Source organism: Protopterus annectens, chromosome 1.part0 (assembly GCF_019279795.1).
Source record: "Protopterus annectens isolate FY-2018-M chromosome 1.part0, PAN1.0, whole genome shotgun sequence".
NCBI classification, from domain to species: Eukaryota; Metazoa; Chordata; order Ceratodontiformes; family Protopteridae; genus Protopterus; species Protopterus annectens.
In genome coordinates this window covers 142,248,265-142,269,468 of record NC_056725.1, presented here as the reverse complement: position 1 = coordinate 142,269,468, position 21,204 = coordinate 142,248,265, and the positions used below count along the sequence as shown (strand labels likewise).

At 43.3% G+C, this 21,204-nt stretch overlaps 1 protein-coding gene across 1 annotated transcript in view; it reads right to left on the bottom strand.

Annotated features, from left to right (window-relative positions):
- Positions 1-2,411: 2,411 nt before the first annotated feature.
- FBXO5 (F-box protein 5) overlaps positions 2,412-21,204 on the bottom strand; it is a 35,139-nt gene continuing 16,346 nt past the window's right edge. The window contains exon 4 of the mRNA XM_044062874.1: positions 2,412-3,770. Coding sequence (XP_043918809.1) covers positions 3,522-3,770 — 249 coding nt within the window. The 3' untranslated portion in view covers positions 2,412-3,521. The remainder of the gene's footprint in view (positions 3,771-21,204) is intronic.

Sequence of the window (21,204 nt, the reverse complement as noted above, 5' to 3'; positions counted from 1 at the left end):
TGAGGAGATAAAAACAGGGGCGTATAAGCAATATTCAGGAGAGTCTCCTAGAACAGACGGTATTCCTTTAGAAGTTTGGAAATTAGAAAGCGAGAGAGATCTGAAAGATTTTAAACAGTATTTTAAAAGGAGGGGAAGCACCATCATCTTGGAAGAAAATGGTGGTGGCAACGACTTCAGACCCAGCTTCATATACACCTATTTTAAACTATGTGTTTAAGTTCATACTAGCCATGGCAAAGGTATGTGATATTTACCTCCTCTCTGCAAAACTATCGGACATTAAGAGAATGATGATCCAGAAGGAAGCAGAATTAAGAATTTCTACTGTTGGTGGGTCTTGATGCAAGGAAAGTATTTTGACAAAGTAAACTGGGATCTTACGAGTAGGGCATTGGAAGCATTTGAATCCCTGAAACAATAAGGTTAATAATGATATATGAAGGATCAGAGAAAGTGGGAGGGTTTCTCTGTACTTAACACAGGAACCAAGGCAGGGTGTCCATTCCCTTTTATTGCTTGCTATTGGCAAAGAAAATAAGGGGCTGAGAAATAAGGATATCATTGGTATAGCAATTAAGAAAAGGTGGCCTTATTTGCAGTTATTTTATACCTGAAAACCAGAATAGGACATCAGTGTTGTGGAACATTTAAAGTCCATTTTAAATCTTTTGGAGATACATAAGAAAAGGTTACACCAATTAATGCACCCACACACAAATTGGTTCAGCAATACCCATATTTAAGCAGATGCAAGATTAAGTATTTAGGAGGATGGATTCTGTTATGGTAGCTAAGGATGTAGGAAGACAATAAGCTAAGTTTTCAATTGCAAAGTGTGTTATGAATACAATTAATAAACTTACAAGCTGTGAATATTTTAGTCCCTCTAGCCTTATATACAGGTCAGGCATACTTATCAAGCCAAGAAATTGGGGACAAACAATTGAAAGAAATTATCTAGGAGGGAAGGAGGACAAGAGTTACGCTGATCCTTCCAATAGAGAATGAGGTGGTTTCGGTTTGCCTGATTTGAAGGTACATTTTAGAGCGCTACACAGTTAAAGCTCATGTGTACACAAACCGGTTATAAACTTCAAAGTAGAAAGGGATGATGAGCTTGCCCTTGCTTCATTTCACCAAAAGAAAGTGGGATTTTGGATGCAGATCCTGGAGAACCACCACCACCATATAGAATACTATCTGCTACTTTGACTAATAAGAACTAAGCCAATACGAGAACGGAGATTTTTGCCAACAGGGATGACTGACTACAAGTAGGAGTATAAAAAAATAGTCAAGATGGGGGTTTGGAAATTACTGGGGAAACCTGGCAAAGGAATAAAGATATTGGGAGCAAATAACTCCAGCAGGAAGGCTAAGAGTGGGATGAGGCCAATTAGAGATTTGGATTGCAAGGTAGAGACTACTTCCCTACCAGGGCTTGATCTCAAGAGTACAGGCAAAGCAAAAAGTGATAGGGGAGTTTTAAGTGAAAGACCTGCTCCGGTAGCTTTTAGTTAAATCCAGAACAAAGGCAGCTGTCAAAGGGATAATTGGTATGGCATATAAACCACACAGCTAGAATCAGAGGTGTTTAGAAGAGAGACTAGAAAAGCAAAACAATGGGAAAATGTGTATGACTCCCAAGTATGCAACCAAGTCCAAAAGGTTTAGGATCTTTGCTTGGAAATGTTAGGTATTTTTATACCCGAAGTAGACTTCAAAAGTTTTCCTCAGGTATGTAAGCAAATGGAGCTGCGGTGGGGAAGACAACTGGGAAAATATGTTCTGGGAGTGAAAGGAGTTGACAGATTTTAAACTTCCCTCAAACATTGGATGAGCAAGTGGCTTTAAGGAGAAATGATTTTGGATTTCCATTTTTAGTAACTTTTTTGGCAAAGCTTACACCAGCTGTATCAGAGGTATTGATTATAAAAACAGGGAGAGATATTTGGAAACTTGAAGACGCAAATTACATAGAAGTAAAATTGTGGGAAGAACATACAATAATGTTCCGGAGAAGGAATAAAATTTAAGGAAAGGCAGGAATTCAACATTTTTTTTGTAATGTCAGACTGAATGTATTTAAATAGAAAAGTTAATAGTTCTCATTTCTGTTAAGACATGCATTAAGTAATAAAGGTGTTAAAGTCTGAATATCCCTTGCAAAAAATAGGGTGTTACATAAACTAGACTGAATGGGATAGTCCACAATCTGGGATCTTTGGAGCAGCAAGTTGCTCTGCTAGATAAAATAAAAGCCATTCTAATTGGTATGCACAAGCCAAATCTGAACGGCAAGTCATTTAAAAACACCACCATAGGATTGAAAGTTGACGAATAAATTTATACATGTACAAAATCTCAAGCTGTGTGGATATTGACGGAATGCAAATGTTGCCAGAATCTTCATCCACAGAAAATTTAATGCCACATATTAACCTAGTCTCAATAACAAAGTAAACCCTTTTCACCCAAGGGCACACACTTGAGAAATCAATGCAAAATAACAAGTTCTTACTATATTTTATTTTACCTGAACAAATACAACTCTTAAAAATATATATTTAACTATTTACAATACATATAAAATATACAAATCTCTGCCTTTGCGAATAGATTGCCTGGACAAAATTTTTTTGAGGGGAGGGGTACCACAGCTTCACAATTTCGCCACACAAATTCCTCAAAACTTTCACTAGATGCACTCCTGCATGCTTATGCTGAGGTACTGAGCATTTCTTTAGCCATGAGACTTTTAGCTGCATAGTGCAAAAGTAAAAGAAACATTTAACAGTTCAGTTAAGGCTTCAGAGAAAAGCCTAATAGCACTGCATGCTTACCATTATGGGTTAGCTACAAGGGAATGGTACGACTGCTATAAAATCCAATATTGCACTCCTTCCTTATGTTAAAAGATTTAAGGCATTTTTCAAATGAAAAGTACAGCAGCTATTTTCATTGTAGGACTGCAGGAAAACTTGCAGCCTAAAACTCTGGCGAACAAAGCCAGTATAAAACATTCTACAGCAAAAAAGTATTTCTACACAAGATCCCCTGACTAATCAAATATTAAGCAGGTCCTGATGTGTATAAGAAATTTAGGGTTTAAAAATTAATTAAAAAGATTACATGCCACACTGCCTTCACAGTATAAAAAAAGTTTGTAAAATTACAGAATGGCATAAATACAAAAATTGACTTTTCAGGACAATTGTGCGCGCGTGGGTCCTTAAACCCAACTGCCTTGTCTACTTCTTTGCACTACCTGACCTTCTCTGACACTTCCAGTTCAGTGTGCACATTAGATTGCGCAGCTACCCACCAACACACTGCAAGAATGAAAAAGCAGTAACAGCAGCAGCCCTTAGCCGACTACTGTGATGGTGGATTTTACAAAACAGGTCATCTCCGGCTATCCACCATTCTTCCACTACGAAAGTGAACCGAAGACCTCGTTAGGGCAGTGGAAGGCCTATAGGGTATTATACCCGATGTTTGAAGATCAGCAACGTCCTTCACAAGCGTTTTAGGTTCTTCTTACTTTTTTTGCTCCCTGGCAAACAATCCACCTTTAGAATCTGCTTTGGTGAATACGCTGTGCACAGTCTGGATTCATGGTAACCACAAAGACATTTAGTACAAAAGTCAAATCCGCAGCCTGCACGATTGCATTTTGCTCTTTGGAGAAAAGAATCCAATTTTGCAGGTGACCCACAACGTACACATGTTCTGAGAGACTGGTCTTTCCTTAATGTTGAAGCCACCTACAAGAAAGCAAGAAAGATACTTTATACACGTCAAATAAAACTACTCAGTTTTACCAAAATTGAAGAGGCATTGCACAACAGCTCAGAGTTCAATATAGAGTAAAGAAAAGTCTAATTCAGGAGATGTGGCTTGTACACCCAACCGCAAATGCGGAGACATCACAAAACCACTCAGCACTGCAAACATGTGGCAGAAAGTCTCCCACATCAACAGTTCCAGTTGACAGCAGATGAATCAAGTCTTCAGTCTACATACAAATCATGTAAAGGACCTCTGCCAACCAGAGCTAGATCCACCTAAACATTCCCTGCACCCCCAGTCTCAACGGTGTGAAATGCAGGGGTATTGAATCTTTTTCGCTCATGCTTTCCCACAGGGTTCTACTGGTGGCCAGTGCAGGCAGGTCAGATGGGCTTTCTGCAGCGTACAATATGGTTTGATTTCATGAGCACAGATTGCTTTGCAGTTACATGGAAAGGGAAAAAAAAGCCCATAGTATCGGAGCACGTATCGGAGCACCCAGTACAAAAGTAGAGAAAGACTCCCTATTCCTAGGCCATAGAAAACACAGAATACAAACACCCCTAATATTCCTAACCTGTCTCTGTGGAACAGAAGGATGAAACCCTGATGGGTCACCCTAAGTTTTGACTAGTAGTATGGGTGGGGGTGGATTTAAGTAACCAACACCAGCCCTCTCATGGTGGAGTCTCGATTAGGCTACCTTCATTAGCGGTACATACTGTTGGCTGTCCTGTTGCTTGATGAAGAGGCCTTACAGGCTTACAATGTTGCAACTGTCAGCACTGGCAAAATCAGGGAGACAGTACAAAGAATGCATGCCTCTCCACAGCTAGGCAACCACAAAGGAGACTGATTGCATGCTAGGGAGGACAACGGCCTTAAGGTTTCATACTCCATAAGGAAGTCCAGCCTTTTGGGGGGGGGGCACCCCAGAGACTAGCAGATTAAAATATTAAAATGCTATTCTTGTTTGCAGACATTTTTACTGCAAATTGACAAACCATATACTACTGGGTGGCTAAAAAACTGCAATCTGGCCAGTCTGACTACGTAGAGTAAAGTCATTCAAACCTCGTTGGATAAGCTAATGCCATTGTGCATCTTTGCATAACCATTATGCAAAGATAAAGGAAAGTAGTTTTCAAAAAGTGCTTCTGTCTTGGTCATTTGATTATGAAAAACTGCTCTGCATTTCAAATATTAACCATACCTACAAGTTCTGACATGCCTACCACCACCGGTCTCAATCTGAGGGGGATCAGATGTCATACCATCTTCTCTTCCAGACACTTTCTACCGCTCTTCTAAAATTACAGAACTCAAATTCTCAGTGACACCATTGCTTTCCATGTTAAAGCTCAGTAACACCAAGCACCATTCACCCATACAGCCACACACAGCTGCCTAGGATGTCTGCCCCCCAATAGGCAATACTCCAAAGAGGAAAGGAGTGGATTTGGCCAAAAGGGAAGGAAATGGCTTGATGGCTGGCAGGCAAACAATTAGCATATGGAGATATGCCAAAATCTGCTATCTCACATATGCAATTAAGTCTCAACAGGTACTGCTACCTTATTGGCTTGAATGATGTACCTCCATGGACTATATGAAGAGAGGCTGTTGAGCTCGCTGTGTGCGCGCCCCAGGCAGGTATGGCCCTAACCTCAAGTAGCATTCTACTGTCACCCAGAATGATCCCTCAGTACAAACAGAAAATGGATTGACCTTCACAATTGGCTTAGTTTCTGGTGTCATTCCAGGGTGAAGTACCCGACACCCTGGGAAGATATGATCGACAGACCGCGATGCTTTGCCAAAGATAGCCTACATAGGTCTCACTTCAACACAAACATTTCAACAAAACACAACACAAATTAGAGTAAAACGCTAGGCATCTAAATATAAAACTGTACGCATTGCAAGCATTACCTGTAGAAGATGCCAACATTTACCAAATCATAGAAACCTGGCTCAAAACTGCAGAGAGCACCCCAGCCTTACCTGCTTACTCAACCCATTATAGATTCAGACACCAAACTTTGGGCAGCAAAGCCAAAGGAGGTGGAGTTTCAATTTACAGTAAAGACATCTGCAGGCTGGTCAAACAGTACAACTAAAAACTCCAGGTATAGTTAACCATTGACAAGATCCATATTCAAATAGCTAGCTAGCTACAGGCCCCCAAATTTGTCTCAATATACCCACTCCACCTATCTGGACTGCTTTGAATCAAGATTTAACCCTTTACCCTGATCCTGGGTGTTTTAACTAAAGACAGATTAAAAATACTTATTCCAGAACATAAATGCCCACAGATTCCTCGATTTTGTCCATACAAATACCTTGGAAAAACTAGTCGATACCACCACAAGAGGCAATATCTTGGACTTAGTATTAAATCAATATTTGTAACCACTGCAGCATCCCTACAGTACCCTCCCTGGTAAAATCAGACCGTAGTCACTTTCGAAGTCATTAAACAAACTTCTTCAAAGCAGATTACAACCTCCTGAGGGACGGTGGACACAGCTTCACAGTCCCCCACCCCACTGTAGGAACTGGCACCAAAGTACTATACAAGCATTTACATAGATCCATAGAATCAGGAATACCTGACCGGACAAAATCATCCTCCGCAAGGAAGAGTAAACCTGTCTGGTGAATATCTGCAATAAAACAATAACACAAAAGGAAAGAAATTTGCGGTCCAGGACCAAGAAGGATCAGGTGCCCAATTGGAAGCGCACTCTCCTTAGCCTGAACAAGCAAATAAGAGCACTAGTGAAATCCTCTAAAGCCAACTCCACATTGGCCACATCTACTAAAAACAATCATAAGGCCTTCTTCACGTCTGCACATCTACTAAAAACAATCATAAGGCCTTCTTCGTCTGCAATCTCAAAGGAAGCACCCAGACCTGTTCTGAACTGGTTCTGGGCTCAGTCTCTCTTCATATAGTCCATGGAGGTACATCATTCATGCCAATAAGGTAGCAGTACCTGTTTAGACTTAATTGCACCACATACACAAATGCTGTAGATACAGCCAATCTGGCTGACCGATTCAGTGAAAACTTCATTCCTTTGCCCCCCCCCCCCCCCCCATCAGTAAGTCAGGACATCCCCAGTACCTGCCCCCACCCCTCAACAGGTCATCACTGCCACCTCAAAGGCAAAAAATACAGCCTCCATTCAAATTGCTGGAACCTGTGTTCTGAGAGACTGCCTTACAGACCATATGCAAATATACAGAGCAGAGTATATATATTTTTTTAATAGAGTTTAATTGTTGCTTAGATCTTTGCTGAAACTGTTGTCTTACTGTACTGATAGACTGATCTGCAAATATACAGAGCTGAGCACCCCCCCCCCCCATTTTCTGCCATGTCTTCAGTTGGTATGTTTTTTTACAGCTTGTGTGTTATCTAACTCAAGGATCGCTTAATTTGACCTGTTAGTAACTGCCTGCATTCAAATTGCTGGAACCTGTGCTCTGAGACTGCCTTAAAGACTACCTGCAAATATACAGAGCTGAGTATATTCTTTTGGCTTAAAAGTTTGTACTGTTAGTTGTTGCTTAGATCTCTGTTGAAACTGTTTTGTTGCACCCACCCTCCCTATTTTTTGTTTGTAGTTTAAATTTGGTGGCTTTTGCAGTTGCCCGCCCAACTGTAAATGTGATCTGTGATACTCCCCCAGTCCCATCTCTTTACCACATTCTACCTAATAACTCTTTTTTGCACTTGCTTTTAGTCCTTTTTAAATTTAATTGCATTTTTTAAACTGTTTGGTCTAATATTGCTACATACTCAAGGGTGCTAGCTTGCACTGCATGTGAATTGTTTTTACTACTGTTTTTGCAACTTTTCTGACAAAAGTAAGCCTATTTCCTACCTTTCCTGTAACTAGTGTTCCAAATTTGCTGCATCCAGGACTGTATGTAAGCTTCTGAGCACCCCCCCCAACTCTATGCTGGAGGGAAGCCTTCTAGCTTATCAGTGGGAGTGGTAAGCACTAGGTAACCAGTCTACCACGAGTGGTTCTGGCCCAGAAATTGTAGTTGTTGGCCTTTTGGGCAATCTTCCATCTCTCAACTTCCCGATTTGAAAGCCTGCATTTGCACTTCTGTCCTGTAACTAGTCTAGTGCAGCTACAGATTCTTAGTTTTAGCACTTAAATTTGCTTGTTCATGCTCAGCACTTGTTCAGAACTTGTAAGCACTAAATAAGCCAATTACTATAGCACTCCATCTTCCTCATTACCTAGAGGAAAACCGTTTTTGTACTTACTTTTCTCACTTGTTTATAAACAGCTCTTGTACTCACTTTCCTCACTTATCTAAAGGAAAATTTTTATTCAGCCATGTTCAAGTGGTGTCTCCTGTCTATCGGATGAATCTGGGCATATTGAGGCAATGTAGAAATTGCCTCATGGACACAGACAACGCTCTCCTCCTACCACCCAACACTACAACCTGTGAGAAATGCACTTATCTAGCCAAACTGGAGGTAAAGCTCTCTCCAGCCAAGACTGAACTTGACAGTCATGAGGAGAAGGTATACATTTGCACCACACCACACTCATCACATAGTCTCACTAAATCTACACCACTAAAATTCACACATAGCAACACAAAAACATTTGGAGGCTCTCAATAATAATCTAAGCAACAGAGACCCCCAAAGCAGAAACGCAATCGCCATCTCCCAACACAACCCAAATGACACATAGCCCACAGACTCAAGTGTGCCACATCCACAGCCAATAAGGCAAAACAACGTACCCAACACACTAGTCATAGGTAACTATAGTCAGGCACACTGATGCCCCACTCACCAGGCTAACAAGAAGGTTATTGTCAGCTGCCTGTCGGGTGCCAGGATCTGCCACATAACCCATGCACTCTGGTCACTCCACAACAAGTACAAATATGACTCTGTCATTGTCCATGTTGGTGTGAATGACCGGAGACGTACCTCCCTGGACTACATGGAGACATGGAAGAGCTCTCCAATCTTGTAGCCCAGGCAGGTATGACCCTAGACCATAGTAGCATTCTGCCATTGCCCAGAATGATACCGCAGTACAAGGACAAAATGATTGACTTCAACAATTGTCTAAGATTTTGGTGCAATTCTAAGGGGATCCAGTATCTGTCTGCTTGGGATGACATGGTCGATAGACTACGATGCTTGCCACAGATTGCCTACACCTGTTGCCCCTGGGATTCCGGATACTGGCCAAGGCTCTTGCTGTCCCTTTTTTAGGCAGGGTTCAAACAACAAATTCACCATCAGGGAAGCCAAGCCAAAACTGAGGGTAATGCTACAAGTCTAAACCTCAAAATGCACTCACTCGAGGCACTCCTTAAAATAGAGAACATCGATGTCTGAAGTGACTGAGACCTGGTTTCAAGGCTCCAGAGAGCACCCCTGCACTACCAGGCTATAACTCATACCATACTTTTTGGCTATGTAACCTGGACCGAAAAACCAAAGGCAGAGGAGTGTACATAAGGATATCCAAACCTCCAGGCTAGTTGCTCAGCATAATGCATCCGAGGTTATCCAAGTGCAACTAAGTCTGGGCAAAACTGCAATCCAAATTGAAGCTTGCTACTGATCCCCCACCATGCCCCAGGATTCCCACTCCTTTTCTTGATGTACTGGAAAATACTAGGGTTCATCCAAACACCCTGATGGGCAACTTCAACTACCCCATTAACTGGGAAAACTACTCTTGTACCAACTCCTTAGCTCAACGCTTTCTGGAATTCAAACTCCAATGCCCTAGATCAACTTAACCACACCCCCACCAGGGGCAACAATATCCTAGAACTAGTCATTACCAAACATGAGTGACCAGTGTTCCACAACTGAACTCAACTCCTCGTTGGTCCGATCAGACCATAAGCTTATCACCATTGATATCCACAACCTGCCCCCACCCCCATTAAGGAAACCACAGTAAAAAAAATTCTCCAAAGCCAACTTCATGCTTCTTAAGACAGAAGTGGTGAACTTCATGACACCCATGCAAATGGGCAAGACAGTTAAAACTGCTGAATCCTACACAAATGCACTCTATAAGCACTTACACAAGTGCATGGATCGGGCTATACCAAATAGAACCAAGATGCTATCCTCCAAAAAAAGGAAGTCAATCTGGTGGCCCCCTGCCATAAACAAACTGTACAACAGAAGGAAGAAACTGTTGCAAGAGTAAAATCCCATGAGTGGAGGAGCTCCCTGGTCAGCCTTAGTAAGAAGCGGAGATCCCTTATAAAAGATCCTCCAAAGCTAGCTACGAAAACAAAAATCGCCACTAATTCCAAGGACAACCACAAAGCATTCTATAGCTATGTCAAGAATCTAGATGGCAACACCCAGATCTATTCGGAGTTACAGCACAAAGGCACGAAAATTACAGAACCAACTTATATTGCCAACATCCTGGCAGGTTCAATGCTAACTACCCCCATCTCACCTCCTAAAAGGACCCATATCTATACAAGAAGAATGCAGACTCCCTGTAATCACAACTACGCAGGTAAAAGCTGCGCACTCTAAAGCCAAACACACAGCATCCATGGGACCTGACAACATCCCAGGCTGCGTTTTACACGAACGGGAGCCACCACTGATCCCGGGAACTACCTACCTATTAGTCTGGCGAGCCTGGTCTGCAAGACCATGGAACATATCACGGAACTCAAAAGACATTGGTAACCTCCAAACTCTGGATCCCACCCAGTTTGGGTTTGTGAAAGGCAGATCAGGCCTCCTGAACCTGATCGACTTCTTGAGGCGGTCACCAAAGCCGTGGAGGAGGATAAGGTGGTTCACACAGCCCATCGACCTCGCCAAGGCTTTTGACACCACCCCCAAGGCTTTCGACACCACCCCCATTATGGAATTATAGCCAAACTCACTAAAGTAGGTATAAATCCCTAGTCACAAGATGGGTTACACCAACTGGCTCACTGACAGAACCAATACTGTAAAAGTTGGGGACTCCAAATCTGACTTCAAAGCAGTGACAACTGGAGTACCAGAGGGTTCCCATCCTGGGGCCTCTCCTGTTTTGGTATCTACTTCTCTGAAGTGCAAGCTAACACAGAAGGCCTCTGGCTAATGAAGTTTGCAGATAACTGCAAACTAGGAGCCATAGTCAGGTCCCCAAATGATGTGGACATCCTACAGAAGGGCCTCAGAGACAGATGCCTGGTGTCAGAGCCATGGCCTTAAGCTCAATGCCAAAAAGTGCAGCGTCATCTCCTTTGGTAAAAACTATGTACCCATGAAGTACCACATAGGCAGCAATCTACTTAACACCAAAATGCGTGACAAGAGACCTTGGGACCCAGGTGGACAGTAGTCTCTCGATAGTCACCTAAGTGGCATAAAAGGGTTCTCAGCCAGGAAAAAAGGTCATTGTTCCCCTCTACTCGACACTCAGACCCATTAGAGTACAACGTCCCTTTTGGAATGTACCTTACAATGACATCTGCAGCAGCTGGAAAGGCCACAGAACTACCTCACAAAGAGGATTACTGGCCTCAAATGCCCCACACTGACCACCTCAAAAAACTCCAGCTTTACTCCATAGCATATTGCCTACTCCTAACATATAAAGCTATATCAAACCCAGAGCTGTTGGACATGCTACACCTAAAGAAATCCCAATCCCTCCGAGCTACATGCTCTAGGGACCTAAACCTCGTCACCACAATATACAGGACATGCTGGAGGGACAGATTCCTGTCCCAGAGACTTCCTATACTCTGGAACAAGCTACCCATCTATGTCAAACAAAGTTCATTAGCAAAAATCTTGAGTGGATGGGAAATAGGAAATACACCACAGGGAACACTTCTGCGTCTGCTTGACAGTGGCACAGGAAAATAACTTTGGGTGGCGTAAGCCATGGAACCTTGTTGGCTAGACTTACATAGGCCCTTGGGCCGATAGCCTAGTACCTACCTATGAACCATGGGACCAGTTAACATCCTAGGTCGCACCCTACATGAACTCAGGCAGGAACTTGCAGCATTAGGCACCCTGTTCAACCAAAGCAGGAGTACCGGCTTTGTCCCAGCCGAGTGGAAGACAGCCACAGTCATCCCTTTACACAAAGATGGAGCATCCACTGATCCGGGAACCATCAGCCTAACTAGCCTGACCTCCAAGGCCGTGGAATGGATCATGGACCTCATTAACATGGACACTGGCAACCTCCAAACACTCAACCCCACAAAGTTTGGCTTTAAGGGGAGGTTATGTCAGACTCCATCTATGGACTAGCCTACTCCCTCTCCATGTCAAGCAGAATACCTCATTATCCAGTTTTAAGCGCAACCTGAATAACTGGGTAGAAAGCAGAAAATACACCCTTGGGATTCCACCAGTGTCCCTGCTGGATAGGATAGGGGCTTTGGGTGCTGACTTGACTAAGCATGGGCTAAACTCTTGGCTAGGCTGCAAGGGCCTCAGTAGTAACTTCCTATGATCACCTACACTCCAGCTTTTTATGTACTACTACCAGTTTCACCACCTTTCACTCAAGTCGCTAAACCCCGTTTTTTTTTTTAAAACCAGGAATGGGAAAATTCTTCCACTCCCCATATCACCTGTAAGATACTTTTTAAAGTGAGGACAGTAAGTAAGAGTATAGGAGCCTCCTGTGTTCTGCCCAAGTCTGTATAAACACCATCTCACTCGCTGTGAGATTGTCCGTAAATTTTGCAAGACCACACTGCCAATTTTGGTACCTTTCAAGATCATCTTTAAGTCCTCCATCCACTGAATAATTAAGAAGGGTATACTCTTGATAATTCTACATTCCAAGTCTTCCCTGTAAACTATAATTCATCTGACTGAACTGATAAATACTTTCTCCTTACACTTAGACACTGAGCAGCACTTTCCAGATGTAGTCTTATTTCAGTCACTTGTGAAAAACAACTGAAGTTTGTATGTGTGTGGCCCTACCTTTTCTGATAACCATTACCACTATTTGATTAACATACGGTCCATCTCTACTTGATATTGCTCACTGTCACCGTTTCTCCAAATCCTCCACACCAATAAAAGGAACACATGTAAAAGGCTTTAGTATTTATTGGCAGTGTCCCAGTCTGACACCTTTCCTCAACTGTCTAGTAACTTTATACCGAGCCTCCAGCTGCCTTTCTTGTGCTTCTGTAGTACTCCAACTCCATGTGCACCTGGCTAGCTACGTAGTTGAGAAATAAAGATGACTCGGAACCATGATAAATAAGTACAGTACAGTTGTGTACACCTACCATAAATGTAGATGTTAGAGTGTCTTCACTGTTGCAGTCATAACTGTAGGGTGCTCCTGCCGGCAGGCAGCCAGAGGTCGGCCAGAATCCCAAAGTCTGGGTCCGGCGTCGGCTGTACAAGCTAGTACCCTGACGTCAGTACGCTCTGGTACATAGCCCTCAGCCGACGCCATCTTCTCCAGCCTTTCTTGCCCTAGATGTCAGAAGTCCCCAATAAAACAAAAATGAATCCAACAAGGAAATACAAATACACCACAAAAGAGAAAAAGAGGGGGTAGGAGGGAGGGAAACACCGACTGCAACAGTGAAGACACTCGAACATCTACATTTATAGTAGGTGTACACAACTGTACTATGTTCATAGTGTTTCACTGTTGCAGTCATAACTGTAGGGTGGAATCCCAAAGCAGTGAAAAAAGGGAGGAGGTTTAGACAGAAGAAGGGGCAGCAAGAAGACCCTGCAAAACAGCAGAGGCAAAGCCTGCCCTGGTCTTAGAATACAAAGGGAGATTGTAGTGCTTGGAAAAAGTATGCACAGAACTCTTCCAAGATATCCTTGGTAGGAACTCCTCTGAGAAAAGCTGTAGAAGTAGCAGCTGCTCTAGTAGAATGACTTCTCACAGTACCTGGAAACTGTTTTCCATGATGAGTGTAACAATCTTATTCCATAAGAAATCCATTTGGAAATAGTTTGTTTGGAAATAGCCTTTCCAAGAGAACTGGAGGCAAAAGAAACAAAGTTAGATTTTCTGAACTCTCTAGTCTTGTCCAAGTAAAATCGTAACTGTCTGTGCACGTCCAAGGAATGTAAAATCCTTTCCCCTTTATTTTGAGGATTAGGATAGAAGGTAGGAAGGTGAATAAAGCCACTTTCAAAATCACCTTAGGCATGAAAGTAGGATTGGTCCTCAAGGATACTCTGTCCTGGTGAAAAATAAGGTATGGTTCCACAGCCATGAGAACTTGCAACTCTTGAGACCCTTCTGGCAGAAGTCAAAGCTAACAAAAGAACAGTCTTCCAAGATAAAAACTTAATATCTGAAGATGCAGCAGGCTCAAAAGGAGGCAAAGTAAGTTTTTCTAAAACATAAAGATCCCAAGCAGGAACAGGAGGGGTCCTGGGAGGCCTTAAATTCTTAGCCCCTCTCAAGAATTGTCTCACCAAAGGATGAGAAAAAACAGGAGGATCAGTATTGAAATTAGCAGAAATAGCAGAAGCATGAATCTTAATGGAAGAAAAGGAAAGTCCATTAGACAAAAGATCCGAAAGGTAAAGCAAAATAGAAGAGAGATCAGGCACCAGTGGGTCCAAGCCTCGGTCCTGCATCCAATTACAAAATCTCTTCCAGTTAGAGGCATAGGATTTCCTAGTGCTGGGCTGTCTAGCTTCCAAAAGAACATCCAAAACTTGTTTGGGAAGACTAGAAGAAATCAAATTCCTTTGAAGAGCCAAGCTGCCAGGCAAAGGGTCTTGAGATGGGAATGTAACAACTGACCCTGATGCTGGGACAGAAGAGAAGGGTTCAGAGGGAGAATCCAAGGAGGTTCCAAGAACAAGTGCTTTAAAGTTGGATACCAAAACTGTGAAGGCCAATTTGGAGCAATCAAGATGAGGAACTTGGGCTTGTCCTGTTTTATCTTCAGTAATACCCGAGGAAGTAGAGGAAGAGGAGGGAAGGCATATCCCGAAAGGTTTCTCCAGCTGAAGGACAGGGCATCCACTTTCCAAGCTGTTTTGTGGAATGACCTGGTGCAAAAGCGAGGCAGCTGATGATTGAGATGGGATGCAAACAGATAAATCTGGGGACATCCCCAAACTGCAGTAATCCTGTTGAATAAGTTGGTGTCTAGCATCCATTCGTGAGGATCTAAAATGTTTCTGCTCAGGCTGTCTGCTAAGAGATTCTGTTCTCCTGGGATGAATTGAGCCTGGAGATGTAGATTCAGATTTAGAGCTGTGTCCCATAAAGCCATAGCTAGTCTGCAAAGGAGGTACGAATGAGAACCCCCCTGCTTATGTATCACATGACTGGTGTTGTCTGTGCGAATCAGAGGCCCTGGATGCAAAAGGTTCTTGAAGGCTAGAAGAGCATTTTGAACTGCCAACATTTCCTTCAGAGATGGTCCTTTGTCCAGGCTCCCTGCTGGCAATTGCCTAGAAAATGTGCTCCCCAAGCATAATCTGTATGATTTGAGAAGGTTGAGGAAGACGGAAAGGCTTTCCTTCGTTTAAAGCACACACCCTGGACCACCAAAGGAACTCCTTCTGGAGGCAGGGGATCAGAGGAATCAGAGTGTCCAGATCGTGGTAATGCTGTGACCATACACTTTTCAGATACCATTGAAGCTTTCTCATATGAAGCCTTGCATTTAGAATCAACAGAATGCAGGAAGCCATGTAGCCCAGTGCCTGCAGGAATTTCCTTGCAGTGAGCTGAGTTAGAGTTGCCAAAGTCTTGGAAATTGAAGCCAGCTGTATTTGTTTTTCTGGAGTGAGGAAGGCCCTTTGTAAGGTTGTATTTAAGAGGACTCCCAAAAATACCATTTGCTGAGAAGGGATCAAATGTGACTTTTTTGCGTTCACTGAGAATCCCAGTAAGAGAAGACGTTGAACAAAATCCAGATGTTGAAGTAAAAGATCCTTGCTGTCTGCCTGAATAAGGCAGTCGTCCAAATAGGGGTAAATCTGAATCCCCTGAAGTCTGCAATAAGCCACTAATGGTGCCAGGCACTTGGTAGAGACTCTGGGCGCAGTAGATAAACCAAAGGGCAGTACAGAGAATTGAGAGAGTCTCGAACCTGCCTTGAATCTGAGGAATTTCCTGCGTTCCTTGCCTGATGGGAATGTGTAAATAAGCTTCCTTTAGGTCCAATGTCACCATCCAGGCGTCCTGAGAGAGCACTGGAATCAGCTGCTGCAGAGTAAGCATCTTGAATTTTGGAATTTCCAAAAAGGTGTTTAACACAGAAAGGTCCAGAATAGGTCTCCATGAGCTTTGTTTTCTTGGAACCAGAAACAGTCTTGAATAAAAACCTTTTCCCATCTCAGAGTGGAACAGGCTCTATGGCTCTCATGGCCAGAAGAGCATCCACTTGATTTAAGGCCTCTGACCATTGATGTTTTGGCAGATATGGCCAACCGAAAGCCCTTGGCAGGGTATGAAAGTGGAATTTGTAGCCTTTTAAAATCACGTCCAATACCCATTTGTCCTGGGTAATACGAGTCCAATTTCTGTAAAAAAGAGAAAGTTTTCCTCCGAGAGGGGCATCCAGGTAGAGAGGTCCTGTAGCCCAACCGAGAGAGTCATTGAGTTTGCTTTCTTTGAGATTGGGATCTGTCTTCTCCCCTTCTAGGTGAAGCAGTCCATTGTCTCTATCTGTAGGAGGCCTGAGCTTGGCCACGACCTCCGGAGCGTCTATATCTTCCCCTTTGAGGCCTGTCAGACGTGGGAAAGGACCAATTTTTGGAGGGCCAATTCCTGGAAAATCTAGGAGGCTGAACTTACAAGAAATCTTTCACAGTTTGCATAGATTTTGCCTTTTCTTCCATCTTTTTAATAACCTCCTCAGCCTTAGATCCAAAAAGAACATCGTGCCAACAGGGGCATCTAATAATTTAGCCTTAACGAAGCCAAGCATGTCTCCTGATAACAGTACCAGAGGCTGCGGCCCTGCAAGAAGCATCCAAAGCATCAAAACCACAATGCAAGCTATGTTTGTTCAGTTGCATGCAATACAGCCTGTAGTTACTTATCTTCTGCACATGCAGGAAGGGAAGCAAGCTTTTGCTTTAAAACAGACAAAAGAAATTGCTGATACTTAAACATATGAAACTGGCAATTTAAAGCCCTAACAGAAAGGGTAGCAGAAGTATATACCTTTTTACCCCACCTGTCTAAGGCACGAGAATCCTTCTCAGAGGGAATAGGATTCTTAGAAGTAGCAACTTTAGCAGCCTTAGAACCCTGAGAAATAGTTTCAGGATCCGCAGAAGGGTTCTTAAATAAGAACAAATGAGACTCAGGAACCCTATAAAATCTATCACGCTTAGAAGGAGCAGGAGGCATGGAATCAGGATTCAAATTAGCCTCAGAAAAAGCATCATCCACAATGTCAAGAACAGGAGGGATAGCCAAAGGCCTATGCTGAGGAAGAAAGAATTCTCTAAGCCTCTTCTTGGAAGCAGAATAATCCTGACCTTCCCAATGAAAATGTTCCCTTATCTCATGTAAGGTTTCCCCAAAAGAAAAATCTTCAGGCGGAGAGGCAGAGGGCAAGGAGTCCTCAGCATCCGAATCCTCATAAGGAGGAAAAGAATATTCCTGATCAGAGGAAGAGACAGAAGATATAGAAGCCTGGTCAGAGGAATCCATAGGAACATCCTGTCGAGGCCTTTTCTCGGGGGGGGGGGGGTGAGAACCCCTAATCATTGTAAGCAAATCTTCAGCCATCCTTAACAATTGCTTCTGTGTCCTGGGAGTAGATTCAGAAGTAGCTTGAGCAGGAGCTTTAGACCCAACAGGAGTCTTTGTCTTTGCCTTAGATACAGTGATGTGAGTAGGCCTGAATACCCCCTCAGAAGCCGGTACCTGCACAGCGGTTCCAGACCCATCTGAGGGAGCGACGTCCAAAGGTCCTGCAGCAGATAAAATAGAAGGCCTTGATGGCCCCCCATGGGAGTCCGTATCGGCCATCGGTTCAGAAGTGGCGGACGACAGGGGCTGCAAAAGCGCCTCACTGACGACAGCCGAACCTGACGCTGGCTCCAGCTGCAACGAGTCCTGTTTGGACCTCGGAGGCCTGTCCTTGTCTTTGCGCTTCTTTTGAATTCCGGTAGTGTCCGACGACATTCTATAATTGAAGCGTCTGCCAAAGTAATTTAGAGCCCAGTCGTACCTGCGCTCGATAGTATGAGAACTGAACCTGGCACAGAACTGACCACAAGAAAAGTACAGTTTTGTACCTACCATAAATGTAGATGTTCGAAGATCCACATTGCTGCAGTCCTAACACTTGGGTAGTCCGCTGTCCCTCGGTCGGCCCGAATATCAGAGTATAAGGCTGACGTCGGTCAAGGCGCATTTGACTGACATCAGAACGTCAGGGTACAAATGCGCATGACCGACGTCATATTCCTCAGTCTTTTCTTGCCCCAGATGTCAGAAGACCCTAAAAAGAAAGGTCAAAACCCATAGACAACAACTAAACAACTAACCAGCCTAACACCAAAAAAAAAATGTACAATATATACAATTATACAATTATACCTCAGATGGATAACCCAACCCACACAACCACCTCAAACTACAGAGGGGAAGGAGGGAGGGTAAATTGGACTGCAGCAATGTGGATCTTCGAACATCTACATTTATGGTAGGTACAAAACTGTACTATGTTCTTCATCTCACATTGCTGCAGTCCTAACACTTGGGTAGAATCCCAAAGCAGAGGTAAGAGAGGATGGCTAAACTATAATGAAGCAGGAGCTGCCAAAATGCCCTGCAACACAGCAGTGGCAAAACCAGCCCTGGATTTAGAGTACAGTGGAAGGTGGTAATGCCTAGAGAAGGTATGCACAGAACTCCAAGTGGCTGCCTCCAAAATATCCTTAGTAGCCACCCCCCTCAAAAAAGCTGTTGAAGTGGCAGTAGCCCTAGTGGAATGAGGCCTAATCCCAGCTGGAATCTCTTTGCCATGATGGGAACAGAAAGCAATGCAAAATCCAATCCACTTAGAAATAGTTTGTTTTGACACAGGCTTGCCCTGAGAGCACAAAGCAAAAGAAACTAATAACTGCTGAGATTGTCTGAACCCTTTAGTTCTGTCCAAATAATATCGCAACTGCCTGTGTACATCTAAAGTGTGCAAAATCTTTTCCCCTTTAGTTTGGGGATTTGCATAAAAAGTAGGCAAATGAATAGTTTGGTTTAAAGCCACACTAGAAACCACTTTAGGCATAAAGGAAGGATTAGTACGTAAAGATACCCTATCCTTATGGAAAATTAAGAAAGGCTCAACTGCCATAAGGGCCTGCAATTCAGAAACCCTTCTTGCAGAGGTAATGGCCAACAAAAAGCAGTCTTCCATGACAAATATTTCAACTCAGCAGTAGCTGCAGGCTCAAAAGGTTGTAGAGTGAGTTTCTCCAACACAAAATTGAGATCCCAAGCAGGAGTAGGAGCCCTTCGTGGGGTCTTATATTCTTTGCCCCTCTAAGAAATTGCTTGAACAAAGGATGAGAAAACAATGGTGGGTCACAGTCGTAGTGAGCTGAAATTGCTGCAGCATGAATCTTAATAGAAGAGAAGGACAAACCCTTGTCCAATAACTCAGTAAGATATTGAAGAGCCACACTTAAATCAGGCTCAGAAACATCCAAATCCTTAGCTGCACTCCAAAATAAAAATCTCTTCCATTTATCTGCGTACACTTTCCTTGTACTAGGCCTTCTAGCTTCCAAAATCACATTCAAAACTTGTTGTGGAAGTTGAGACCCTCTATGGTTTAAAACAGAATATGCCATGCTGTTAGGTGAAGAGAGTGAAGTTTGACATTGAGCAAATGACTGTCCTCCTGGGACAACAGATGTGGAATCAAAGGCAAAGGCCATGGAGGCTTCTGTACTAGACTTCAGTAATGGGTACCAGTGCTGTCGAGGCCAATCTAGAGCTATCAAAATCATCCTTGGCTTGTCCTGTCTGACCTTCAGAAGTACCTGTGGGAGGAGAGGCAGAGGTGGAAAGGCATACACATGAAGATTTTTCCAACTGAAAGAAACAGCATCCACTTTCCAAGCTGTGGGATGAAACCGCTTTGTGCAAAACTTTGGCAGCTGGTGGTTTAGTGGAGAAGCGAACAGATCTATGTCTGGAGTTCCCCAGGACACTGTCAATTTCTGAAATACATGAAGATCCAGTTTCCACTCGTAGGGATCCATGATTTGTCTGCTTAACACATCTGCTAAGGAGTTCTGTGCTCCCGGCAGAAACCTTGCCTGAAGACTTAGTTGTAAACTGAGAGCAGTCTCCCACAAAATCATTGCTTGCCTGCATAGAGGATAAGAATGTGTTCCCCCTTGCTTGTTGATGTACCACATGACAGTTGTGTTGTCTGTTAGAATCAACACCTGCCCTGGAAGAAGTAAATCCTTGAAAGCTATTAATGCAAACTGGACTGCTAACATCTCCTTCAAGTTGATATGTAGATGCTGTAGTCTGACAGGCCACTTGTCTTGTATCCACTTTCCGTTTAGATGAGCTCCCCAAGCTTTGTCTGAGGCATCTGTCGTTAAAATTTGACTCGCCTCTGGCCGGGTCACAGAGAGTCCCTTGTTTAGGTGACATTCCTGAGCCCACCACAAAAATTCCTTTTGAATGCAAGGTATTATTTGAATGACAGTGTCCAGATGCTGGCAGTGCTGTGTCCATACATTTATGAGATACCATTGCAACTTCCTCATATGCAGTTTGGCACTGGGAAGCACCAGAATACAAGATGCCATGAACCCTAAGGCTTGAAGGACTGTCCTTGCAGTCAGCCCGGACTGAAGAGATAGATGATGGAAGTAAAGGGAAAGATTCTTTTGTTTGTCCGGGGTTAGAAAGGCCATCTGGGATGCTGTATTCAGTCTTACACCCAGAAAGCACATGTCTTGAGAGGGTACTAGACTGGACTTTATTTCGCTCACAGAATACCCCAGGCATCTTAGCACTGCTATCACATATTCCAAATGACGAAGAAGCTCGTCCTTCCTTGAGCCAGAATCAGGCAATCGTCCAAATAAGGATAGATTTGTATTCCTTTTAGCCTGAAGAAAGCTATCACTGGAGCCAGAACTTTCGTAAATACTCTGGGCAGTAGATAAGCCAAAGGGCAATGCAGAGAACTGATAGTGAGAAGTCCCAGTACGAAAACGCAGATATTTCCTGCAACTTAGCCTGATAGGAACATGAAGGTAAGCCTCCTTGAGATCCAAAGTTACCATCCAGTGATCCTTGCCCAGTAGAGGTAAAAGCTGTTGTAACGTCAACATTTTGAACTTGGGAATGTCCAGATAAGTGTTGAGGATAGATAAATCCAAAATTGGTCTCCACGTGTTCCCCT